This window comes from Gossypium hirsutum, chromosome A12 (genome assembly GCF_007990345.1).
Source record: "Gossypium hirsutum isolate 1008001.06 chromosome A12, Gossypium_hirsutum_v2.1, whole genome shotgun sequence".
In the NCBI taxonomy this organism is placed as follows: Eukaryota; Viridiplantae; Streptophyta; class Magnoliopsida; order Malvales; family Malvaceae; genus Gossypium; species Gossypium hirsutum.
The window spans coordinates 774,745-794,493 of NC_053435.1; the positions used below are offsets into that span (position 1 = coordinate 774,745).

Here is a 19,749-nt window from a genome sequence, read left to right on the forward strand (position 1 = left end):
GCTGATTTTTTCCAATTAAATTTGTTTTTTTTATGTTTATGTTTGATGCTTCTATCTTTTAATTGACTTTATTTATAAAGGATAAAATTTAATTTTATTATTAAGTTTTTATTTTTGCAAGCACAAAGACAAAATTTGTAAAAATTAAAGTAGAATCTTTTTTTAAAATTTTCGTAAAGACAAAATTTATATAAATTAAAGTAGAAAAATTAATTTTAATGTTTTTAAATTGTCTTGTCTTGTACCGCTTTTAAGCGGTGCCGTATAACGCTTTGAATAAACTCCGTAAAATCTTATTTTATTATATTTCTTCAGCTTCTTTAATTCATCCTCCTCTACTCTCACTCATTGTTAGCTGCCACCGCCCGCCGCCCGCCGGTATATTTTTACTCCGAAATTCCATCTCCGAACTCTCATTGCCCTCTTTTTTTTGGGTACCAGATTGGGTTTTCAAAAAAATCCCTAAAAAGGCTAGATCTACGGCCCAAGTCGCGGCTTCCACCTCCCAAAAAGGATCTATTTCCTCCGCTGCAATCGAAATCCACTCCTAGTATGTCGTTTTCTTCGTCCCTTGCTCTCCCTCTCTACTTCTTGCTTAAAATAGATTTTCGGTTTTTTTTTCCTTTTTTTAATTTTCAACTTCTTGTCGTGTTTATTTATTTATTTATTTTGTGCGTGTCTGTGTGTGTGTGTATCATGTATTTATCTGTTTTGAGGATAAAGTTGGATTTTTTTATAATTTGAATCTTATTGTAAGCTGTAGTTAACTTTTTGTTGATGGTTTTTCATTAGTGTATTATTAGTGTCTGTTTATTGGAGTATTGTATGCTTTAATTTGCATTAAAGTTACACTGTATATCAGTATGTCACTCTGCTGTTCATTTCTATTAGCAACTGGTTTTTTTCCAAATTCATAATTTTTGTTGAATTTTCACATGTTTATCTCCTGCTTGTTTTCTTCTTCATACAGGGTTTGTTGAGTGGGAGAGAGAATTTATTTGGAAATTTTGAGATATTTTTTATTGTTGTTCATAAGATGGGTGAAAAGAATGATAGTGGTGGTGGTAGTATTGCTTGCAAACCAGGGACTTCTATCTTACATCAGGATAAAGGAAGTACGAACAAGAGAAAATTAGATGATCCTTCTTTAGAGAATCCGGTTATTGTTCCTTTGTCCATGAGTGAATTCGCTTCTTACGCATTACCTCTGGAGATATTCAGAGGCCCTGTACTTGGACCATTGGAGGTAGAATCCTCTATGGGATCTCTTAGTGAAGTTTTTGAACCTGCTGATTGGGATGATCCAATTGCTTGTCAACTTGAGGAATTACTGTTATCTAATTTGCAAATGATTTTCCGGAACGCAATTAAAAAGATTGTTGAGTGTGGATTTAAGGAAGATGTCGCGGAAAAGGCCATTTCGAGGCATGGTCTCTATCAAGGGGGTAAAGATCTTGTGTCGAATGTTGTGAATGATGCTATTGCTTCCTTGAAGAAAGGGATAGAAGGTGATATTTCGATTCATCTGTTCGAGGATTTGCAGCAGCTAGTGGTGTATACAATGCTGGAGATGATTAGTGTGCTTAGAGAGGTTAAACCATGTCTATCTATTGCAGAAGCAATGTGGTGGTTGTTAATGTTTGACCTAAACATTTCCGTGGCATGTGAAGTGGAAGGAGATATTTTGCGTAATTTAGGTTGTGTGGAAGTCTCTGGAGAGAGCTCCTCTGATTCTAACCCCAAGTCGAGAGTGGGAACTCAAAATCCCGAAACTAAACTTTCAATCTCGAATGAGTCCAATGGTTCAAAACCTTCATTGTCCTCTGAAGCACTCAAATTTGGAAGTTTTCCTAATTTACCTAAACCCAAAAGTCCTCCTCCTTATGAAGGGATGACACCAGAGAAAGAATTTTTGGTCTCTAGGAGTGTTTCTGGAGATTATGTCCCGGTTGCATCTATCTCTGAAGAAAAAACAGGGATTGGTAGAAAGGGACGCTCCAAAAAGGAACTAGCTGCAGTCCGGAAAAAATCCTTCAATATGGAAATTAACAGGGCGGCTTATTGGAAAAGTTTTAGAGCTGTGAAACTAGCTGCCTCTGGCAGTTCTGTTGTTGAAAAGAGAATGAAGTCTCCATCTGAATTACCAGCTGTGCATATGAAAGATTCTTTACCAAATGTGGTTATGGAAGCTGGAGCTTTAGCTGATGAAAGTCATCATGCGGCAGATGATTCTTCAACATTGAAGGGTACTAAATCTACAGTTCCAACTGCAAATACTGGGCTTGCACCTTCATTGTCTTTGGAAAATAAACCTGTTCCAAAATCTAAAGGAGGAACCTCAAAATCTTCTAAGACACCTGAACAAGATGCAGGAAATAAACCCACTCCAAAGGCCAAAAGCAGCACTTCTATGTCTTCTAAGTCAATTGATTACTGTGCTGGAATTCCATATGATGAATCTCTAGGAAAATACATCCCACAAAATGAGAAGGATGAAATGATTTTGAAGCTTGTTCCAAGGATAGAGGAACTGCAGAATGAACTGGATAGTTGGACTCAATGGACCAATCAGAAGGTCATGCAGGCTGCTCGAAGGCTTAGCAAGGACCAAGCTGAACTTAAATCACTGAGGCAAGAGAAGGAAGAAGTAGAACAGCTCAAAAGGGAAAAGGAAATCATGGAGGAGAATACCATGAAGAGGCTGTCTGAAATGGAGTTTGCGTTGAATAACGCAACTAGTCAGGTTGAGGATGCTAACAATACTGTTCAGAAGCTTGAGGTGGAGCATTCTATGCTGAAGATGGAGATGGAGGTTGCTAAATCACAAGCTATTGCTTCAGCTGTAAGTTGTCGAGAGGCATTGGAGAGAGAACAAAAAGCACTTAAGGATATTCAGTCATGGGAAGGACAGAGGAGCTTGCTTCAGGAGGAGCTTGCATCGGAGAAGCAGAAGGCAACAGAGCTGAAAAGGAAAGTAGGCAAGGCTCAAAATATCTACAGCCAAATTGAGGTATGGTTCATCGTCAAAATGCTCATTGACTTGCTAAATAAACCTTAAAGTATATTTTACTTCTGCCTTGTTAAGTTAATATATGGCTGTTAATCTTCCCTAACTAAATAGATTTGGGAGGTTATAGAATGGTAGGATGAGGAGAAGACAGATTATTGAATAAAATGCCCCCAAGAGAAAACAATAAAGTATAAAACTCTAAGAGACCATAAGAATTTGCAAAAATGTGTACAGGTACCAATCCGTCTTCTTTGCAAATTATCATGAAATTAGTCAAAAGGATGGCAAGACTTTGCAAACCCCTGACAGGTTGTGTACCATCTAGATCTATAAGCCAGTAAAGACAATTATTGATTATGCTAAGCAGCAGATTGGATTCATAATTATACAAGCCGATACCAAGAATGGTCAAACGTCTTATTCTTGGCAACTTTCTCATTCAAAATTTTCCGTCTTCATTTTATGGCAATTTTCGTGAAGGTGCTTAGAGAAGTGGACTTAGCTTTTTATGCCCTTAAATAGATTAATTCTATTTGCTTTTTATGCCCTTAAATAGATTAATTCTATTTACTTATATTTTTCTCATGAGAAACGGTGAAAGTTGCAGATGACATGGAAAGAGGAGAGGATGGCAAAGGAGAAGTTCCTTGCTCAGGCTGCCTCCATAAGGAAGGAAAGAGAACGTCTTGAAGCTGTGGCAAAAGTGGAGGAGGATAAGATTAAGCTGAAAGCTGAAAAAGATATGAAGAAATATGGAGAGGAGATAAAAATGCTTGAGAACAAGTTATCCGAGTTGAAGATGAAGCTGGATTCTTCAAAAATAGCAGCACTTTGGGGTTGCATCGATGGTGGAAATGGCCAGTGCTCTTCTGTCAACGACAGGTATCATAGTCCAAGTTTCTCTAAAAGGGTGGTTGACATTAATGATTATTCAGGGAGCAGAGGTCTGAAACAGGAGCGGGAGTGCGTCATGTGCTTATCGGAAGAGAAGATAGTGGTATTTCTTCCATGTGCTCATCAGGTCCTTTGTGTTAAATGCAATGAGCTCCATGAGAAACAACGGATGAAGGACTGTCCTGCTTGTAGGACCGTGATCAGTAACCGCATATGTGCACGTTTTGCTAAGCCGCATGCTATAGCTCACTGAACCATTTTGCTCGACTAAGACCAGTGAGTTAATGGTAGATAGGTGAAAAGGAGCTCTGAGAAGTCCCTTCAAACCTCATGTGCCATTTGTTTTTGTTTTGGGGTCTTTGGAATAGTTTATACAAGTATGAAAAAGATAAAAATAGAAGACAGTTTTTATAGCTCACAACCATCTAATAAAGGTTGTTTCTTTTCCATATAATGATATAATATATGATTTAGATCTACATTTACGTTTGACCATCAAGTGTTGCTTAATTTTTAACCTCCAAGGCTTGAACATGATCTATTTGTTTGAGTAGATTCTTTTCAGTTAGGTAACCAATTAATTACCATAACGGGAGAATTTGTATTGAAAGGAGAAAAAAAGGAAAAAAGAAAACGAGGGTTAGTGTCAACAAATGGAGGGCCTAAAGAATTCATTACTCTTTTTTTCCCATATTGTATTTTTATACGACACTTGTGGTCGAAAATATGATCTCTAAGGATCTTTCAAATACATGAAAAAATTTTCAGCTTGTGTCAAATACATACATATATCTAATATTTACACCCAAATTCGAGTAACATAATTTTGGATTACAACTCAAGTGATTAAAACTTTAAACTTAGAGTTTTGAGTCTTGGCACTAACATCTTGAAAGCCATACAATAGTATTTCAGTGTAATCATTTAGATTTTCACCTCCAGTTGAAAAATAATCAATTATGATACCATTAACATAAAACACCAAAAAACAAGTAGAAAGAAAATATTAAGAATTTATAACATTTTGAATGTTAAATAACCTCTCATTTGAGAATTCATCTTATAGAAAAAGCTAACAGAAGTCTGTTTCTCATTAGCTTTATTTTGTGCGAAGAGATGTTGCCTTGGTATTTATTTCTCCTCCAGTTTTTGATATAAATCATTCCCATCATAAAAATATAACTGTATCGCCCAAAATGTAGCATCCATTTTTGTTTGATTTTGTAAAGCATCTGTAAATGCTCTTCATTCTCTCAAAGATAATCTGCTTTCATGCATTAATGGCTGCTTGAATTTGTTCCAAGGTTTTCCCTTTTGTTTCAGGTACCAATGTGACCACAAACAATATAGCCCCTGCATTAATTGCAGCATAAAGAATGAAGGTACCTGCAATGAATCCACAAGAGTAGCTGTTAAACTCACAAATCCCTATTTTTTTTTTTTAACTTGAAGCTGCTAAAAATTGCATTCTATTTACCATAGGAGCTCCAGCTCATAAGGAAGTTGAAAGTGTAAGAAACTGCCCACGCACCAAACCAGTTCACCAGCGTTGCAAGGCTTCCGGCCACTCCTTTGATATTTATAGGGAATATCTGCAACCAAATGGCATGGTTAAGAAGAGTTTGAATGATTAGTACATCAATTAGCATAATGGTAAATCTTGCAGGCACTTCTTTTTGTTACCTCAGACATTATAACCCAAGGAACTGCACCCATCCCAGCTGAAAAGGCACTTATGTATATCTGATATCAATTAAGATTTCTGTCAGAAGAACTGGTAAGTCATAGTTTGCCAATGAACAAATTGAATGAGTATATTATTTGATGAAGTTACCAATATGCCTGTTACAGCAAGAATGGGAACTGCATCGAGTGCCAAATTATGATCCTGGTTGGCAAAGATTATTGAAATGTTAGTAGTTTACAACAGAGGGAAGTATATATATAGTTAGAGATGATATAGTTTGACATTTTAACCTTAAGATAGAATGAAACCCCAGATAGTATACAACCAAGGACCAGTCCTGTTGAAGAAACCTACATGAAAGGAACATATATGAGATTCATCTTCTTATCCATGAAACCAAAAGCAATTTTGAGGACCTCGTGATTATAAAATTGTTGTTTACATACCAGTAATAGAGGCTTTCTTCCAGCTTTATCGATAACGGTTGTGTTAAGGCCAGTGATGACAACCTGCACATATGGTGCTTTTAAGTTCTTGTTTGCTAGAAAGAAAGTACATGGATTTCAAGGAAAGGGAGAGATGAAACCTGAAGAATAGCATAGATTATTGTCCCAACAGCTGCAGAAAACCCTGAGACATTTGAAACACAAAAGCAGCAATGTTAATAAAAGATAAGTCCCTACAGGCTCTTTCAACTCGGATTCCTCAGTGCATCAGGGTGCAACTTGAAGGTTTTGTTACCTGCCGTCTCGAAAATATTGCTGACATAAAAGCAGATACCATTGATCCCTCCAAATTGTTGAAAGACCATTAGTCCAACTCCTATCTGATCAAACATAAATGCATGGTAAAGAAACATTTAGTTAAGATATAAGAGTGCAATGTTGTGGTCGCTAATTGTTATATGAAGATTGATATGATTGTACAAACAGGGTTTAGAAAGAGTTGTAGTTACAATGACAGAGCTCAAGTATCTTCGTTGAAACAGATCCAGCATTTTGGCTTTTGGAAGCCGTTCGAGGGTCTCTATATAGTCCTGTCAAACAATGACATAAAGTTCTTTTTTTTTAAACATCTTCTCTATAATGTTCTAACTCATCTTCATTGTTGGTTAGGATGATAGGTTTAGATTAAGAACCCGAATCTCATCTGCCTCCTTTGATATATTAGTATCCTTGCCACGAAGATCTTGTAGTGCAGGTTCGAATTCCTTTTCACGTCCGATCTTTGCCTGCATTATATCTAAGATTTTTATGCCATTCCCAGTTTCCCATGTAATTCTATATGTCAGGGTAAAAAAAACACAAAGGATTTCATCATCTTTTATTGCTATTTCTTACCAGCCATCTAGGAGACTCTGGAATGAAAAAGAGTCCAAAGAGTAGAACTGCGCAAGGAATAAGTCCTGCAATCACCCTACTTGTGAGTCCCACATATATACATGGTTTTGGCAGAATAATGTTCGGCATCACCGTGCTTTGAATTGACTGCTAAAACATTTTTTTTACCTGTTAGTGCTAAAGTTCTCCATGTTAGAACTGTCCCTATTATGAAGGCAACAGATACTCCAGTGCAGATCATAAGCTGCATAATAAGATAAGAAATAGTCAGATAAAACTGACGACTGGTTAGATATTTACATTCACAACTTCAGTAAATTGTGATGATCATAAACGAATACTGCTACTTAATAGGCTCTTGTTACCTGATTTATAGTTGTTAGTGCTCCTCGAAGATTCTTTGGTGCGATTTCAGCAATGAATACTGGTACCTTGTCACGCATTCAACAAAGGCATCACAGTCATTTAGAAGAGAAAGTGTACGAGTAACGTTCATTGAACAAGAGATTCAGAAGTGAATTGCTAGAAGAGATAGAAACTCACCACGTACGAGAAGACTCCCATACCATAACCTGTTGCCAGTCTGCCAACGTCCAACAACAAAGCTCCCTTTTGTTTCCAATCAAGACAGATAAAAAGATTATAAAGTCATATTTCTGCATTTCTGGTTTAATTTTATAGGTGGGGGCAAACTAAAACCTCAGCGAAGTAAATGGCAAGCCACCCTCCAACACAAAATCCAGTAGCTGTTCTCATTGCCTGCATGCACATGATGTTACTTCAGGGTCATCATCGACCGCAGTCTTAGCATGCATATTAATCAATGATTTCTCAACTTACCCCTTTCCGACCGATAAAATCAGCAATCGGTCCACTTGTGATCGCACCAATCATTGCACCAAAAGTCAATATAGAACCAAACATTGAATACTGCACGTTCAAATATCAACTGCATCAGTGTGAAGTTGCTTCTGTTAGTGAACATACCAATTGAGTTATTACAAGCAAAAAGTACCTCTGCTAGAGACAGAGAGAGATCCGTCCTGATGGCTGTCTGAGTCGGCGACGAATAGCCTGCCTGAAAAATGACTTGAATTATAGCATTACAAATTAAAGAAGCAATATTACAAGCAAATTGAGCTCATTCCAGGACATTTTTTTAGAATAGGGGGGAACACGTACACAAGATCCAAACTCAAATGAACCACACACAGCAACAAAGGTACTGAAGTAAACCGTCCAGAGACTTGCTTTGCTGCTTGTTTGATCAGTGTATCCATCTTCCTTACCGGCCATATCATTCTCATCTTGCAAGAGAGATACAGCTGCGCTTTCGAAAACACTGTCGTTACCTCTCTCTATGTCCTCTTTAATGGCCATGGTCTCCTTCAATTCTTGTATTATAAGTTTCTGTATATTGATAAAAATGGAAAAGAGAAAAAGCTTGAAGCAATATGATGAAAAACAAATGGGAATCCAGGGACTTTCCAATTCCAGGTGAGAATGAATTCCCTGTCTTGTGAAAATTACCAGGTTGGTTTCTTGTATGTATTGAAGTCACATAGAGACATGCTATTGTAAGCTGTTATTTTTTTTTCCTTCATTCGATTACTTTACTTTTGATACAAGTGGACAAAGCTTTGCTGGTATTCATAAAAATGTCGAATAGATAAAAAAAAGAAAGGAATTTGAACATAGAAATGCAACAGGAAAAGATTGAAAACAATGCACCATGATTTTGTTTCAGAACAAAAAACACCATTGCTGTTAAAATTACTAAATATTGACAATGACTAGCAGCTGTTGGTGGTCCATGGCTGGTAAGGCTGTCTCATTCTATAGACAATATGGTCTTTTCAACTATTTGTTTGTGGCTATAGCAATAGCATGCTTTGCAACTTGTTTCTTGATGATAACTGACCTACCAAGACAGGCATGTTATCAATGTTTTAAAACTCCAAGAGTTACTTGAATTGGTCACATCACTGGTATTTGATTCGACCCATTAAAAATGTATAAACCGGTTTAAACTTCAATTTTTTTTTTTGATTTTCGAATTTTTATCTGTATAGAATAGTTCATTCAAAAATTAATTCGATCCTTCTATCCTAACCAGTATATGAATCGATTTTTGATCCAATCATTCTGACCCGGTTCCAACAACTTTATTATTAATTTTTAAATTATTTTACTTCATTACAGTAAATCCCTCTCTCCCTCCAATTATGGAGATCAGGAGCCATCTTTAAAAAGTAAGGAACTACCAGCTTTAATGAAATAACTGGTAGCTTGGATGCTATTAAATTTTATCATAAGAAAAGATTTATTTATTTTTTTTAAATTCGAATTTCGAAGTAAATAAATTGAGTTATCCAAATCAAACTCGAATAAGTAAATCAAGTTTCAATCTTGAGTCGAGTTGAACTTTACAATTTGAATAATAGATCGGTGTAAATACCCTTTGCTCCCTGTCAATTTTGAAAATGAGTAAATTAGTCTCTTCCAACAAAAATTACAAAAAAAATCAAAATATTTATAAAAATTTTAAAATTTATATCTTTTAAAAATTATAAAAAAAATCTAAAGAATATATAAAGAAAGTTAAAGTTTTAAAAGTTTTCTAAAATAATAATTTTGAAATTACTTAATGAATTCAAGTTTATCATACTAAAATATTTTATTTCTTTTATTATTTTGTTTTGAAAAAATTTTCAAATATATATGGTTTCAAATTTATGTGCTCTAATATAGAATTAGTTCTACTGTAACAAGATTTTATTTTGATATATTTAATGTTTTAATTTAACTTGAATAATTGTACTTGATTTGACTCGATTTGATTCGATTCGAAAATTTTTCAAATCAAGTTAGGATGATAAAATAGGACTCGTCAACTCAATTAACTCGAAATTTTTTTACTCGATTCAATCAACGCTCAACTCTAGATCTAATTACGATTTTACTAAAATTTAATCTATATATCTTAATTTGATACTATTTAACACCAATTGGTATGATCTTAGAAAACCTTTGAAACCATGAATATGCAAGAATTGGTAAAAAAACCGGTTGAATAGTTTAGGCCAAACCGGAAAGGACCCAATTCTATTTTAAGGGTAAAGTACATAAATGGTTACTAAAGTATTGCCCCTATTCTATTTTGGTCATTGAACTTTTAACTTTTGCTATTTTGATCACTAAACTATATGAAATCAATTTTTTTTGTCACCAAACGTTAACAACCATTTAAAATTTGACGAAAGTGCTGATGTGAACATTTTTTTATTGGTCTAATAATAAATTTAGTCCTCTAATATTTATATATTTTATTAATTTGATCTTAAATATTAAAAAGTTACAAAATTTTTAAAAATTAAAAATTATCATTTTTGTAACTATCCAGGGCTAAATTTATTGAACTTTTAAAAATTTAATATCAAAGTCCTAAACCATAAAAAAAAAAAAAGAAAATCAAAATCCACTTCCTTTTACTCACTGTCGTTCAACCCCCTCTGCCTCATGGCAAGTTTGTTGTTTCTTCAGCTTCTCCCGTCCTTACTGCCAGCACCATTGCCTGAAGCTGCAGCCGCCGCCGTGGAGGTGATAAAGAAGGAGTTAGTCCAAACAAAGAACAAAAATCGAGATTAATGGAGCAAGCCAAGAATGGGGATTGATAAATGACACAAATCGCTATCAACTTTTAAGGGAATTGTGTGAGTATATTTGGTAGGTACACTCTTGTTTATCGAAAGGCTTGTGATTGACCTTATTTGCAATAATTCCTTTTTTATTTGATATTTACCCTTTTTTATACTTTTTAGATTTATTTTTTAATTGATCGAATTGGTTGAATTGAAAGTTGATGATTTAATCAGTTCGATTATCGATTGATTCTGAAAACATTGTCTTTTACTTTCGTAATGTCATTAGTAGATCTAAATTGATAATATCGTTAGTTGATTATGTAAAATTTCTTTTTAAAACGGTGTTAAATGTTGACATTTAATTTTTTATTGATTAAAAATGTTGTGTCATTACTCTAAGGTATCAATGTGAACATACAAACAAACATTATAAAAAAAAACGGACCAAATTAAATTCAATTAAAATATGGGGATTAAATTACAAATTTTGGTATGCACAGCAGAGGGACTAAAACCATAATTAAACCCCAAAGGAAGTTCCAAACGCAACAAATTAGTTCTTGGAATTGGATCTGATGTGAGGATTGAAAAAGTTTCAGCCTTTCTGGGAAAAATCACATGCTTCATGGGTGTCCAATTAGTCCTTTTTCTTTAAATGCAGTAACATTGTTGAAAGTGTTGATGAGTCCTTGTCCAGTACTCAAACAACAGCAACAAAAAAAAGGGTTAAAATTTGCAATAGGGCCCTTTACTCCCCACAAATTTAAAATTTAGTTTCTATTCTTTTATTTTCTAAAATTTAGTCATTCTATTTTTCAAATTTCAAAATTCAGATCTAATTGTTAATAATATTAAATTTGATGGTGTGACATTTTGAAATAAAAAAATACTCACTTCGTAACAACATAATTAAAAATTAATATTGCGATGAACATGAATTTATCAAAATAATTTTAATAATATTAACGGATAAATCTAAATTTCGAAATCTAAAAAATATCTGAAAAATAAAAAGATTAAATTCTAAATTTACGAAAACCGGAGTATATATTAACCAAAGAGATAAGCATGAAAGTATTAATGAAAGGAAAAGGTTGCAGTTGGAGTTGAGAATAGGAAATGGATTTGTTTAGAAGTAGTTGTGTTCAATTAAAACACTGGCTGTGTTTTCAGAGTTCAACATCATGGTTTGACAAGGAACTTTAGGGTTTAACAGAGACAGGGTCCATTGTTGTTTTGGGCTATAAACAATCCTCTTAGGGTAAGAAAATATTTATATATGGTATTTTTTGGGGTTAGATTGTCAAGTTCTTATTTGGGGGCTGATGAAAATAACTATATTATAATTTTATATTAGGGTGAGATGGGATCGTGAAGTTATTTCCAAGTTTGGGACAAATTTTTAAGGGTAAACTATATTATCGGTCACTCTAATATGATTAAAATTTTGTTTTAGTCACTGAATTATTGAAAAGTTTTCATTTAAGTTACTGGGTTGTTAAAATCAATGTTATATGGCTTTCTTTGTTCACATTGTTTGCACCAATAAGAAGCTTTCTTTCTCATTCTCTTCTATAATTCAAGTTTTTTTTTCATAAAATAATTTTGGAAGTCACAAATCTAGGAAACAAAATTCAAACAATAATCGACTTGGATCTAAGGTATATTCTTCTATTTGTTGATACGTATTGTGTTGGAAAAATCCGAGTAAGAAAATGGTTTACAGTTATAGTAGAAGTTAAAAAAATTTTCAAAATCGAGCCGTTTTGTGATATTTATGATAATAAACTTTTTACCGAAAAGTACCTGTATTTTGTGCGAGACTAATTCAAGTTGATCTTGGCTTTCAATTGAACGAGTTGTCACTAAGAGCTCGTTGATAGATTTTTTTAAAAAAAACTTAACAACTCAATAACTTGAGTAAAACTTTTTGAATAGTTCAATGACTTAAACGAAAACTTTCAAATAATTTAGTGGCCAAATTATAACTTTTTTTTACTTAAGTGACCAAAATGAAAACTTACCATAGTTTAGTGATTAATGGTGTAATTTACCCAATTTTTAATTAAAAATGGGTTTAGCCGATAAGTCTTAGCTTAGTTGGCATCAACATTGTTGCCAATGCAAGAGGACATGAGTTCAAGCGCGCTAAAACACATTATTCTCTTATTTAAGGGTTGGGGAGGGGCTACAGGTAGTTCTAAGCATTGTATCAAAAAATAAAGATTGGGAAAAATAAAAATAAAAAACAAGTTTGAGGTAGGATAGGAGTCGAGGTGGGCAAAAAAACACCTCACCCCATTGCCATCCCTAATTTTAGTCTTTATACTTTTTGAATTTTAAAATTTGAGTTATGATTTAAACATTAGTAGTTTAATCCATTAGGTAAAATTGTGACATTGGTTTCAAATTATGCGTAAATTGTGGGTTTGTGATGCTTGTAAGTTTCCCATGAAGCATGAAGCAAGCCCGAGGGTTCTATTCTAGCAAGAGTACATTGGGTAGTCCAGTTTCTGGGCCCCTAACTTACCATTGGCTTAAGCTTTATGTACATAGCTTGAGGTCAGAAATTAACACACAAAAATATCAGTATCAGTCTTTAATTATTATTACCAGCCACCGTTTTTTGCTTTGACTAGTCAACTTTAAGACGTTTGAATTCACGCTTACAACCGTGGTTGGTCAAGTCTAAGACCAGACACAAGAAAAAAACCACCTCAGGGCCGTCTTATCTGCTTCTTCATATTTATAATATATTCAGTCAACCATCTTCAGTAAATTCTTAAACCATGACTCCTCAACTACAATGATGCTTCCTTGGTTCACACCAGATGCGGCATTGCTAAAGCCAAATCTGTAAAATATCACTCTTCTCCACTGCTATGTTGCTCAAACTCTCATGTTCGATAGTCGCATTCGATACGTCATACGGGAATACGATATACCTGCGTCAAAAACACATGCTAAGACCAAGTGACATAGCCACATCCGATATGTGAAAGGTGCAACATCACCCAGTTCTTGTCGAAGCTTTAGACCAGCACGAGCTGCACCAGTTTCTAACAAGCATGCCTGGGATGATTTCTTTTGCAAATTTGCCAACTTTCTATAGTTCCAAAAGAACAAATTATGTAAAAGAATATATCAACCTAACCGTTTTTCCTTTATATAAAAGAAGCTATCAAAAAGGTCTTCTATTCTTGCTTTCGGCCATCTCGTGTTTCTCTTCTCCGTTCTCCCTGCCTCTGCTGTCGGCCTAAAGGACCTCTAAGGTTGCTGTCACCACACTTGGCTTCTTCTCCAGCGGCTGTCTTCTCCTTTCTGTTGGAGTGACTTCCTCTCCAGTGTGTTTGGGAAAGAAGCTCGTGGTGTCAAGGACGCTGGCTGGCTAAGCATTGTTTGCCAGACCATCTGCGGTCTTTTCCACTTGGCTGTCTATGGCCTTTCTTGCTAGGCCGTTTGTGGTCCTTTTCACTAGGCCGGCCTTCTCTCTCTCTCTCGATCATTTTGTGGTCATGTAACAATCTTTGAATGAAGACTTACATACATACATATATACATAAATATATATGGAAATTAATTAAGCAGAATTATTAGAACTTGCAAAGAGCTACATATTAGGCAACAAGGTCTAGAAATCAAATTCTTGCATTACATAACAATCAAATTCTTTCTTCATAAGACCAAAACTCCATGCCACAGATTGGCAAAAACATGACATACATGTATATACAGGAATTTCCAGAAAATGAAAAAACAATAAGCATCATTTGGTGAACAAATCAATTTGATGTTCTAGAGGAAGTTGCTGTACATACAAATGTGGCAAGCACTTATGTGCCCCATATATCATTTGAATTCAAATGAACCTAACGTGACTGTGAAACTATTAATGAATCTTTACAACATCATATGCAATTCTAAAACTGGTGAAGCACAAAATCTAAACCATTCAAAATCAGGGTGAGCATACCAATCGGGGAAGCTTTCTCTATTCAATAGCGCCTAAACTTGTCCCTTCCTCCTTACTACCTGAATGATGACTGCTTTCACAAGTAAATATTTGATAGCCAGCCAAACCAGAGAGATGACCCGAGCCATTACTGCTTATCGATTTCTCAATGTCATCGATATGAGCCACCAGAGGAATTGGTCGTTCAGGGATTGAGGGAACTGAAACATCTGTTTCCAACATTTTTACTACTTTATCCATGGTTGGCCGGCATTGTAACTCCGGATGCGAGCAAAGGACCGCGACCAACACGTACTTCTCAAGAACCTCTGGTGGCCCTAACTCCGGCATGCCATCTTCAATAACATCCAAAGCTCTCTCAGACTTAACCAATGACCATGCCCAATCAGCCACTAGAGAAGGCTGGTTATCATCAGTCATCGTGAGTGCCTTTTTTCCACTCAACAACTCAAGAAGCACTACGCCGAAGCTATACACATCGCTTCTCTCGGTCAATTGACCATACAAAGCATATTCAGGGGCAACATACCCCATTGTTCCAGCTACTCTGGTGCTCAAATGTGTCATTCCTTCTGGTGTGAACTTTGCTAGTCCAAAATCAGCTACCTTGGCCTCAAACTTATCATCCAGAAGTATGTTACTCGCTTTGATATCCCTATGAATGATTGCTGGCTGTGCTCCGTAATGTAAATAAGCCAATCCCCTAGCTGTTCCTAGTGCAATCTTTTGACGCATGGGCCAACTGAGTTTCCTTTCCATGGAACCAAACAGATGATCGTACAAGCTACCGTTCTTCATTAAATCACAAACGAGTATCCTTTGGTGACCTTCTAACGTGGTGGTGGTTGTACAATATCCCCTCAAAGCAACAAGGTTCACATGCCTAACACTGGCGATTACCTCAACTTCATGTGTGAAATTGGCATCACCAGCGGCAGAACAGTTCTTGAACCTTTTGAAAGCAACCTCAGAGCCATCAGGTAAGTAACCTTTGTACACATTACCATACCCTCCTTTGCCAATAATGTTGTCTCTCGAGAAATTCCTAGTGGCTTCCTTGATGTCATCGAAGGTAAAGCGAAGCAAATTGGTACTCTCAGTAATGGAAGACAAACCAGCACCACCAGCACCACCCATCTCGAGGCTCCTGATTCTGTCTTTCCCTTTCTTTCTCTTTGAATCCTGGTATTTTCTATAAGCAAACCAAGACCCACCAATCAAAACAGTTAAACCAACGCTAACACCAATCAAAACACCCAAAATCAGACCAAGTCTGTTACTTTTACGATTGTTATTTGTGGTAAAATCAACCGAGAATAAACAAGAGGCGGTGGCTTCATCGGTTGGTCCAGGGTAATTAGCGAAAGCAGCCGCGTAAATAGACGGGTAAGCGGTGCAGTCGGAGACGTTTGCTACTGAATTGTCGGTCAAGTACAAAGCTTGCACATTGGCCAAGCTTCGAGTACAAGAAGCACAAGCCGAGCCCTGCAACGACTGGTTACAATTCGAAACGACATCGGATAAGGTGGCGTTGGGGATCAAAGCTTCAAAATCAGCCCTGGTGGTTAAGTTCATGCAACCTTGAGAGATCCAATCGGTCTGGAAACCACAACTGGAACGCATGTCGAAGGTGGGGTCGAGGGATTGGTAAGATTGCCAACAGGACTCGGCGGTGTTTAAAGGAGGGTAGAAGGAATCGCTGCGTTTGAGGTAGTCGGAAAGGACAAGGCGGAGACCCTGACGAACATAGTGGCATTCCATGGAGGTGTTGAGACGAGGCCTGGGGTTAGGGAGGATGGGACGGAGGATAGTGAAGTTTAAAGGACATGGTTGTTGTTGGGTATTGCTTTGAGCAAAACATAGTGGTGAAAAAGTGAAGATAATGAAGAAAAAAAGAAGGGACATTTGAGGAAGGAAAGGTAACTGTTATAGCCTACAGTACATGGAAAGGGGGATGGAAATGGAAAGAAAGGAAATGGGAGTTGCCGAAGAAGAGAGAGAGGGGGGCGGCAGATTTGTGATTTAGTTGAGAGATTTGACTTGAAAAAATGAGATGGGAAAAGCATCAAAGCAGCCTTTTTGACTATTTTTCGTAATAGTAGTTAACGAGAATCGAGGGAGAGATGAGTTGCTAAGCGTAAAAATAGTATAATGGTTTTTTTTTTAAAAAACAGAACAGTGAAGTGCGGATCGAAGAGAAATAGAGACAGAGGAAAGGAGCTGGCAGAAGTGTAGCAGGAGACTGGAAGCTGATGATGCATTGTGTCGTGTAATATTTTATTTTTATTGATGATGTGGTTGGTTTTGTTTTTACGTGCTCCCACTTGGGGTTTTGTTTTTCATAAATCCCCAGGGGTTTACATTTTTGCAACATTTGTTATAGATTTATATTTATTTAAGTTGGATACTATTTAAGATATGCCTCAAGTTTTTCATATTTACTAAAACCTAACCTAACTTACTTTGTTTTTACATTTTTCAATAACTTGCACTATTTTTAGTTTAATATTTAATATTTCTATGATTTTTATGGTATATTTAATTTATATAATGTGTAAAATAAAATATTAAAATATTAAGAATGGGCAAATTCGAGTTGGATTTATTTGTACGATTCTATACTTTGCTATTTAAAATAAGTAGCTTAAGCCTCGAACAAGTCTGAAATTTAAACATCAAAGGATAATTACTAGCACTTATTTAATTACAAACAATTAGATTAGTTTAAAATATAGGTCGGGCTTCGGCTCAAACGTTCAAGGCCTGAACTCGGCTCAATCCATTTTTTAAGTTTGAAAATATTATATTATTTTAAATATAATGTAATTTATGGCGCATAAATATTAAATATATAGTAATATTGTAACACCCCATACTTGACCGATCGCCGGATTTGAGCTACGAGATACTACATTCGTTGCCAAAACAACTATGATCAAATATAATTCAATATTACAATTTATATATATACATACTATTTAGTTTAATCATATTTAACATATAATAAATGTAACACCATTTACTCGACCCAGTCATTGGATCCGAATAACGGAATGTCACTTTCATTGCAAAAGCAATCCACATAAAAAACATTCATATTTAAAATACAATTTATATTATTACAAATCACATACCATACATCAGTAATTTGAATCAGTAAGGAATTAATTATGAGAATCTATAGATGAAATGAGATTAGACTGTAAAATTTCAAAGTTTTTAAGTTAATACTAAAAGTTCATAGTTGGTATCGATACCGTATCAATACCTTTTTAAAAATCGATACCAATTTAAAATTTTGTTTTCGTTGCAAATCAAAGGTATCGATATTTATCAATTGGTACTGATAGTTTATGAAAAGGTATGATACTTATATAAATATGGATACCATTTTGGAATTCTATTTGTTTAAAAACTGTTCATATGGTCAAGTATCGATACCAAATGCCAAAATATCGATACTTGAGTTCAGAAATGGTTAAAATCTATCTTTAAATGGTCCATTTCATGCCCAAATTCACCTAAACTTAAATGGTACCTTATAAGCACAATTATAACTTAAAAATCATCAACAAAGTACCTTTCTATCCATTTCTAGTAAGTCAAAAACAGCACTTTAACAGTTAACCTAATTATCTAATCAATATGACACCATTGACACCTCAATTAACAAATCAAAACCAAACAAAAGACCACATTCAACTAAATCAATAAGCTTTTAATGGCACCTCTAAAACATTAAACCTAACATGCAATCATCTAACCATTCAAACCATCTTTCAATTGATTCCATATTAGCCTTATAACTTAGGTGTAAGAAGTATCAAATCATTTCAAGCATGGCATAGCATAAGTATCATCTTTCCATACCTATATCTGAGTATATCACCTAAATACTATTAATCAAATAACATGCCTATCAATTACTTAACAAGTTATGATTATAATGATTTTTGTCATCACACATAATATTTACATATGATTCACAAAATCACAATGTAATCCAAAATGAACATCATATAACCATTAGACTTATTAGGTACATGCCAAGACCCAAAATGAAACACATCACTAACACTTGAGTTCAAGATTGTCGCTGGATGTTGATTTGATGATTGAGCTGATTAGTACCTAACCTGCACATGGAAAATAAAACTGTACACTAAGTATAACTCAGATGTATTTCTATCATCTGAACATTAAAAGCAAAATATAATACTTTTAAATGCTCAAGTTGAAACTAGATGATGTTATGCAAACATCATATCAAATGTGCATGTTTATATATGCATTCTTTTACAAACACATTTTCCTAATACATGGCAAATTCAATTTACATATCATATGGTATCGAAATCCAATTTCATGTATACAATGATCATATCAATCATAGTTCAATTCATTTCATACATAAATCAACACCATTTCATTTTCCATTTCACATTTCATTCTAGCATTGCCATTTCAACATTATTTTCCATTTCAAAGTCATTATCTCAAGTTTACCATTTACTTCCCCTATTAACACAACTCGGACTCTGACGGATACATAGAACCAACCAACACACCAGTTTGACATCCAGTGCTTCATTGGATAAATTCGAAGCAAGTGGTTGAGCCCAGCACTATAAATAAATTTGACACCAAGTGTCTCATTGGTTAAACCGAAGCAAATTGGCACCCAGTGCCTCATCGACTCGTAGTCTAAGCAACCCTAAACTCTTCTTATCCCATGGCATGCCAACTATATCCGACTTTCCCAAACAGTTAATAGAGATTTCATTTCATAAATCAATAACATCAAATATCTCATTTCACCTTTATTTCCATCATAAACATATAAACTTACATATATCAACATTATATATTCACATTTCATACTCAATTCCACATTTTAAACAATATATATTTTTCATATACATTCAATTTAATCCTAAGGTATATCAATCAACTCAATTGAGCCAAAACCATTTCATTATCACAATCAACTCACCTCGAATTCTTACCATGCACAAACAGTTCAAAATGCAACAATTTACAAGAGTTCGGACTATAGAAATACAAACTGTAAACTTCGAGCTATTCGTTGACAACTTTGTCTTTTTCTTTCTTTTTCGAGCAATCCGGGTCGATGTTAGGTACGGATTAAAAACAACACATAAAATTATCAATTTACATTCATTTTCACATTCAATTGCTAA

At 35.0% G+C, this 19,749-nt stretch overlaps 3 protein-coding genes across 4 annotated transcripts; 1 reads left to right on the plus strand and 2 right to left on the minus strand.

The window, feature by feature from the left end:
* Positions 1 to 261: 261 nt before the first annotated feature.
* Positions 262 to 4,396, plus strand: LOC107930293 (putative E3 ubiquitin-protein ligase RF298). Its single transcript, XM_016861916.2, has 3 exons — positions 262 to 550; positions 971 to 3,010; positions 3,618 to 4,396. Exons 2-3 carry the CDS (start codon positions 1,037 to 1,039, stop codon positions 4,155 to 4,157), a joined length of 2,514 nt encoding a protein of 837 aa, XP_016717405.2. The 5' UTR covers positions 262 to 550; positions 971 to 1,036; the 3' UTR covers positions 4,158 to 4,396.
* Positions 4,397 to 4,846: 450 nt separating this feature from the next.
* LOC107930311 (sugar transporter ERD6-like 7) lies at positions 4,847 to 8,676 on the minus strand. 2 transcript variants are annotated; one of them, XM_016861947.2, is made up of 19 exons: positions 8,462 to 8,676; positions 8,114 to 8,341; positions 7,947 to 8,009; positions 7,772 to 7,861; positions 7,631 to 7,690; positions 7,475 to 7,540; positions 7,297 to 7,362; positions 7,100 to 7,175; positions 6,932 to 6,996; positions 6,730 to 6,822; positions 6,547 to 6,627; positions 6,333 to 6,417; positions 6,178 to 6,221; positions 6,038 to 6,100; positions 5,882 to 5,941; positions 5,739 to 5,792; positions 5,588 to 5,647; positions 5,382 to 5,496; positions 4,847 to 5,290 (listed from the first exon to the last, which is right to left on the minus strand). In XM_016861947.2, exons 2-19 carry the CDS (start codon positions 8,309 to 8,311, stop codon positions 5,175 to 5,177), a joined length of 1,455 nt encoding a protein of 484 aa, XP_016717436.1. In that variant the 5' UTR covers positions 8,312 to 8,341; positions 8,462 to 8,676; the 3' UTR covers positions 4,847 to 5,174. The 2 variants fall into 2 exon arrangements, with proteins under 2 accessions (XP_016717436.1, XP_016717428.1); XM_016861939.2 differs by having other exon boundaries at positions 8,114 to 8,676.
* Positions 8,677 to 14,205: 5,529 nt separating this feature from the next.
* LOC107930301 (probable LRR receptor-like serine/threonine-protein kinase RKF3) lies at positions 14,206 to 16,800 on the minus strand. Its single transcript, XM_016861927.2, has one exon. It carries the CDS (start codon positions 16,451 to 16,453, stop codon positions 14,567 to 14,569), a length of 1,887 nt encoding a protein of 628 aa, XP_016717416.2. The 5' UTR covers positions 16,454 to 16,800; the 3' UTR covers positions 14,206 to 14,566.
* Between the last annotated feature and the right edge of the window lie 2,949 nt (positions 16,801 to 19,749).

Bases quoted from the DNA above. Each gene is read 5' to 3' on its own strand.
- LOC107930301 (XM_016861927.2), bottom strand. From the start codon at position 16,453: ATGTCCCTTCTTTTTTTCTTCATTATCTTCACTTTTTCACCACTATGT.
- LOC107930311 (XM_016861947.2), bottom strand. From the start codon at position 8,311: ATGGCCATTAAAGAGGACATAGAGAGAGGTAACGACAGTGTTTTCGAA. The intron at 7,691-7,771 runs GTAAGTTGAGAA...ATGTGCATGCAG, and splicing joins ATTTTATCGGTCGGAAAGGG to GCAATGAGAACAGCTACTGG. The intron at 6,997-7,099 runs GTAAAAAAAATG...GGGTGATTGCAG, and splicing joins GAGAACTTTAGCACTAACAG to GACTTATTCCTTGCGCAGTT.
- LOC107930293 (XM_016861916.2), top strand. From the start codon at position 1,037: ATGGGTGAAAAGAATGATAGTGGTGGTGGTAGTATTGCTTGCAAACCA. The intron at 3,011-3,617 runs GTATGGTTCATC...TGAAAGTTGCAG, and splicing joins ATATCTACAGCCAAATTGAG to ATGACATGGAAAGAGGAGAG.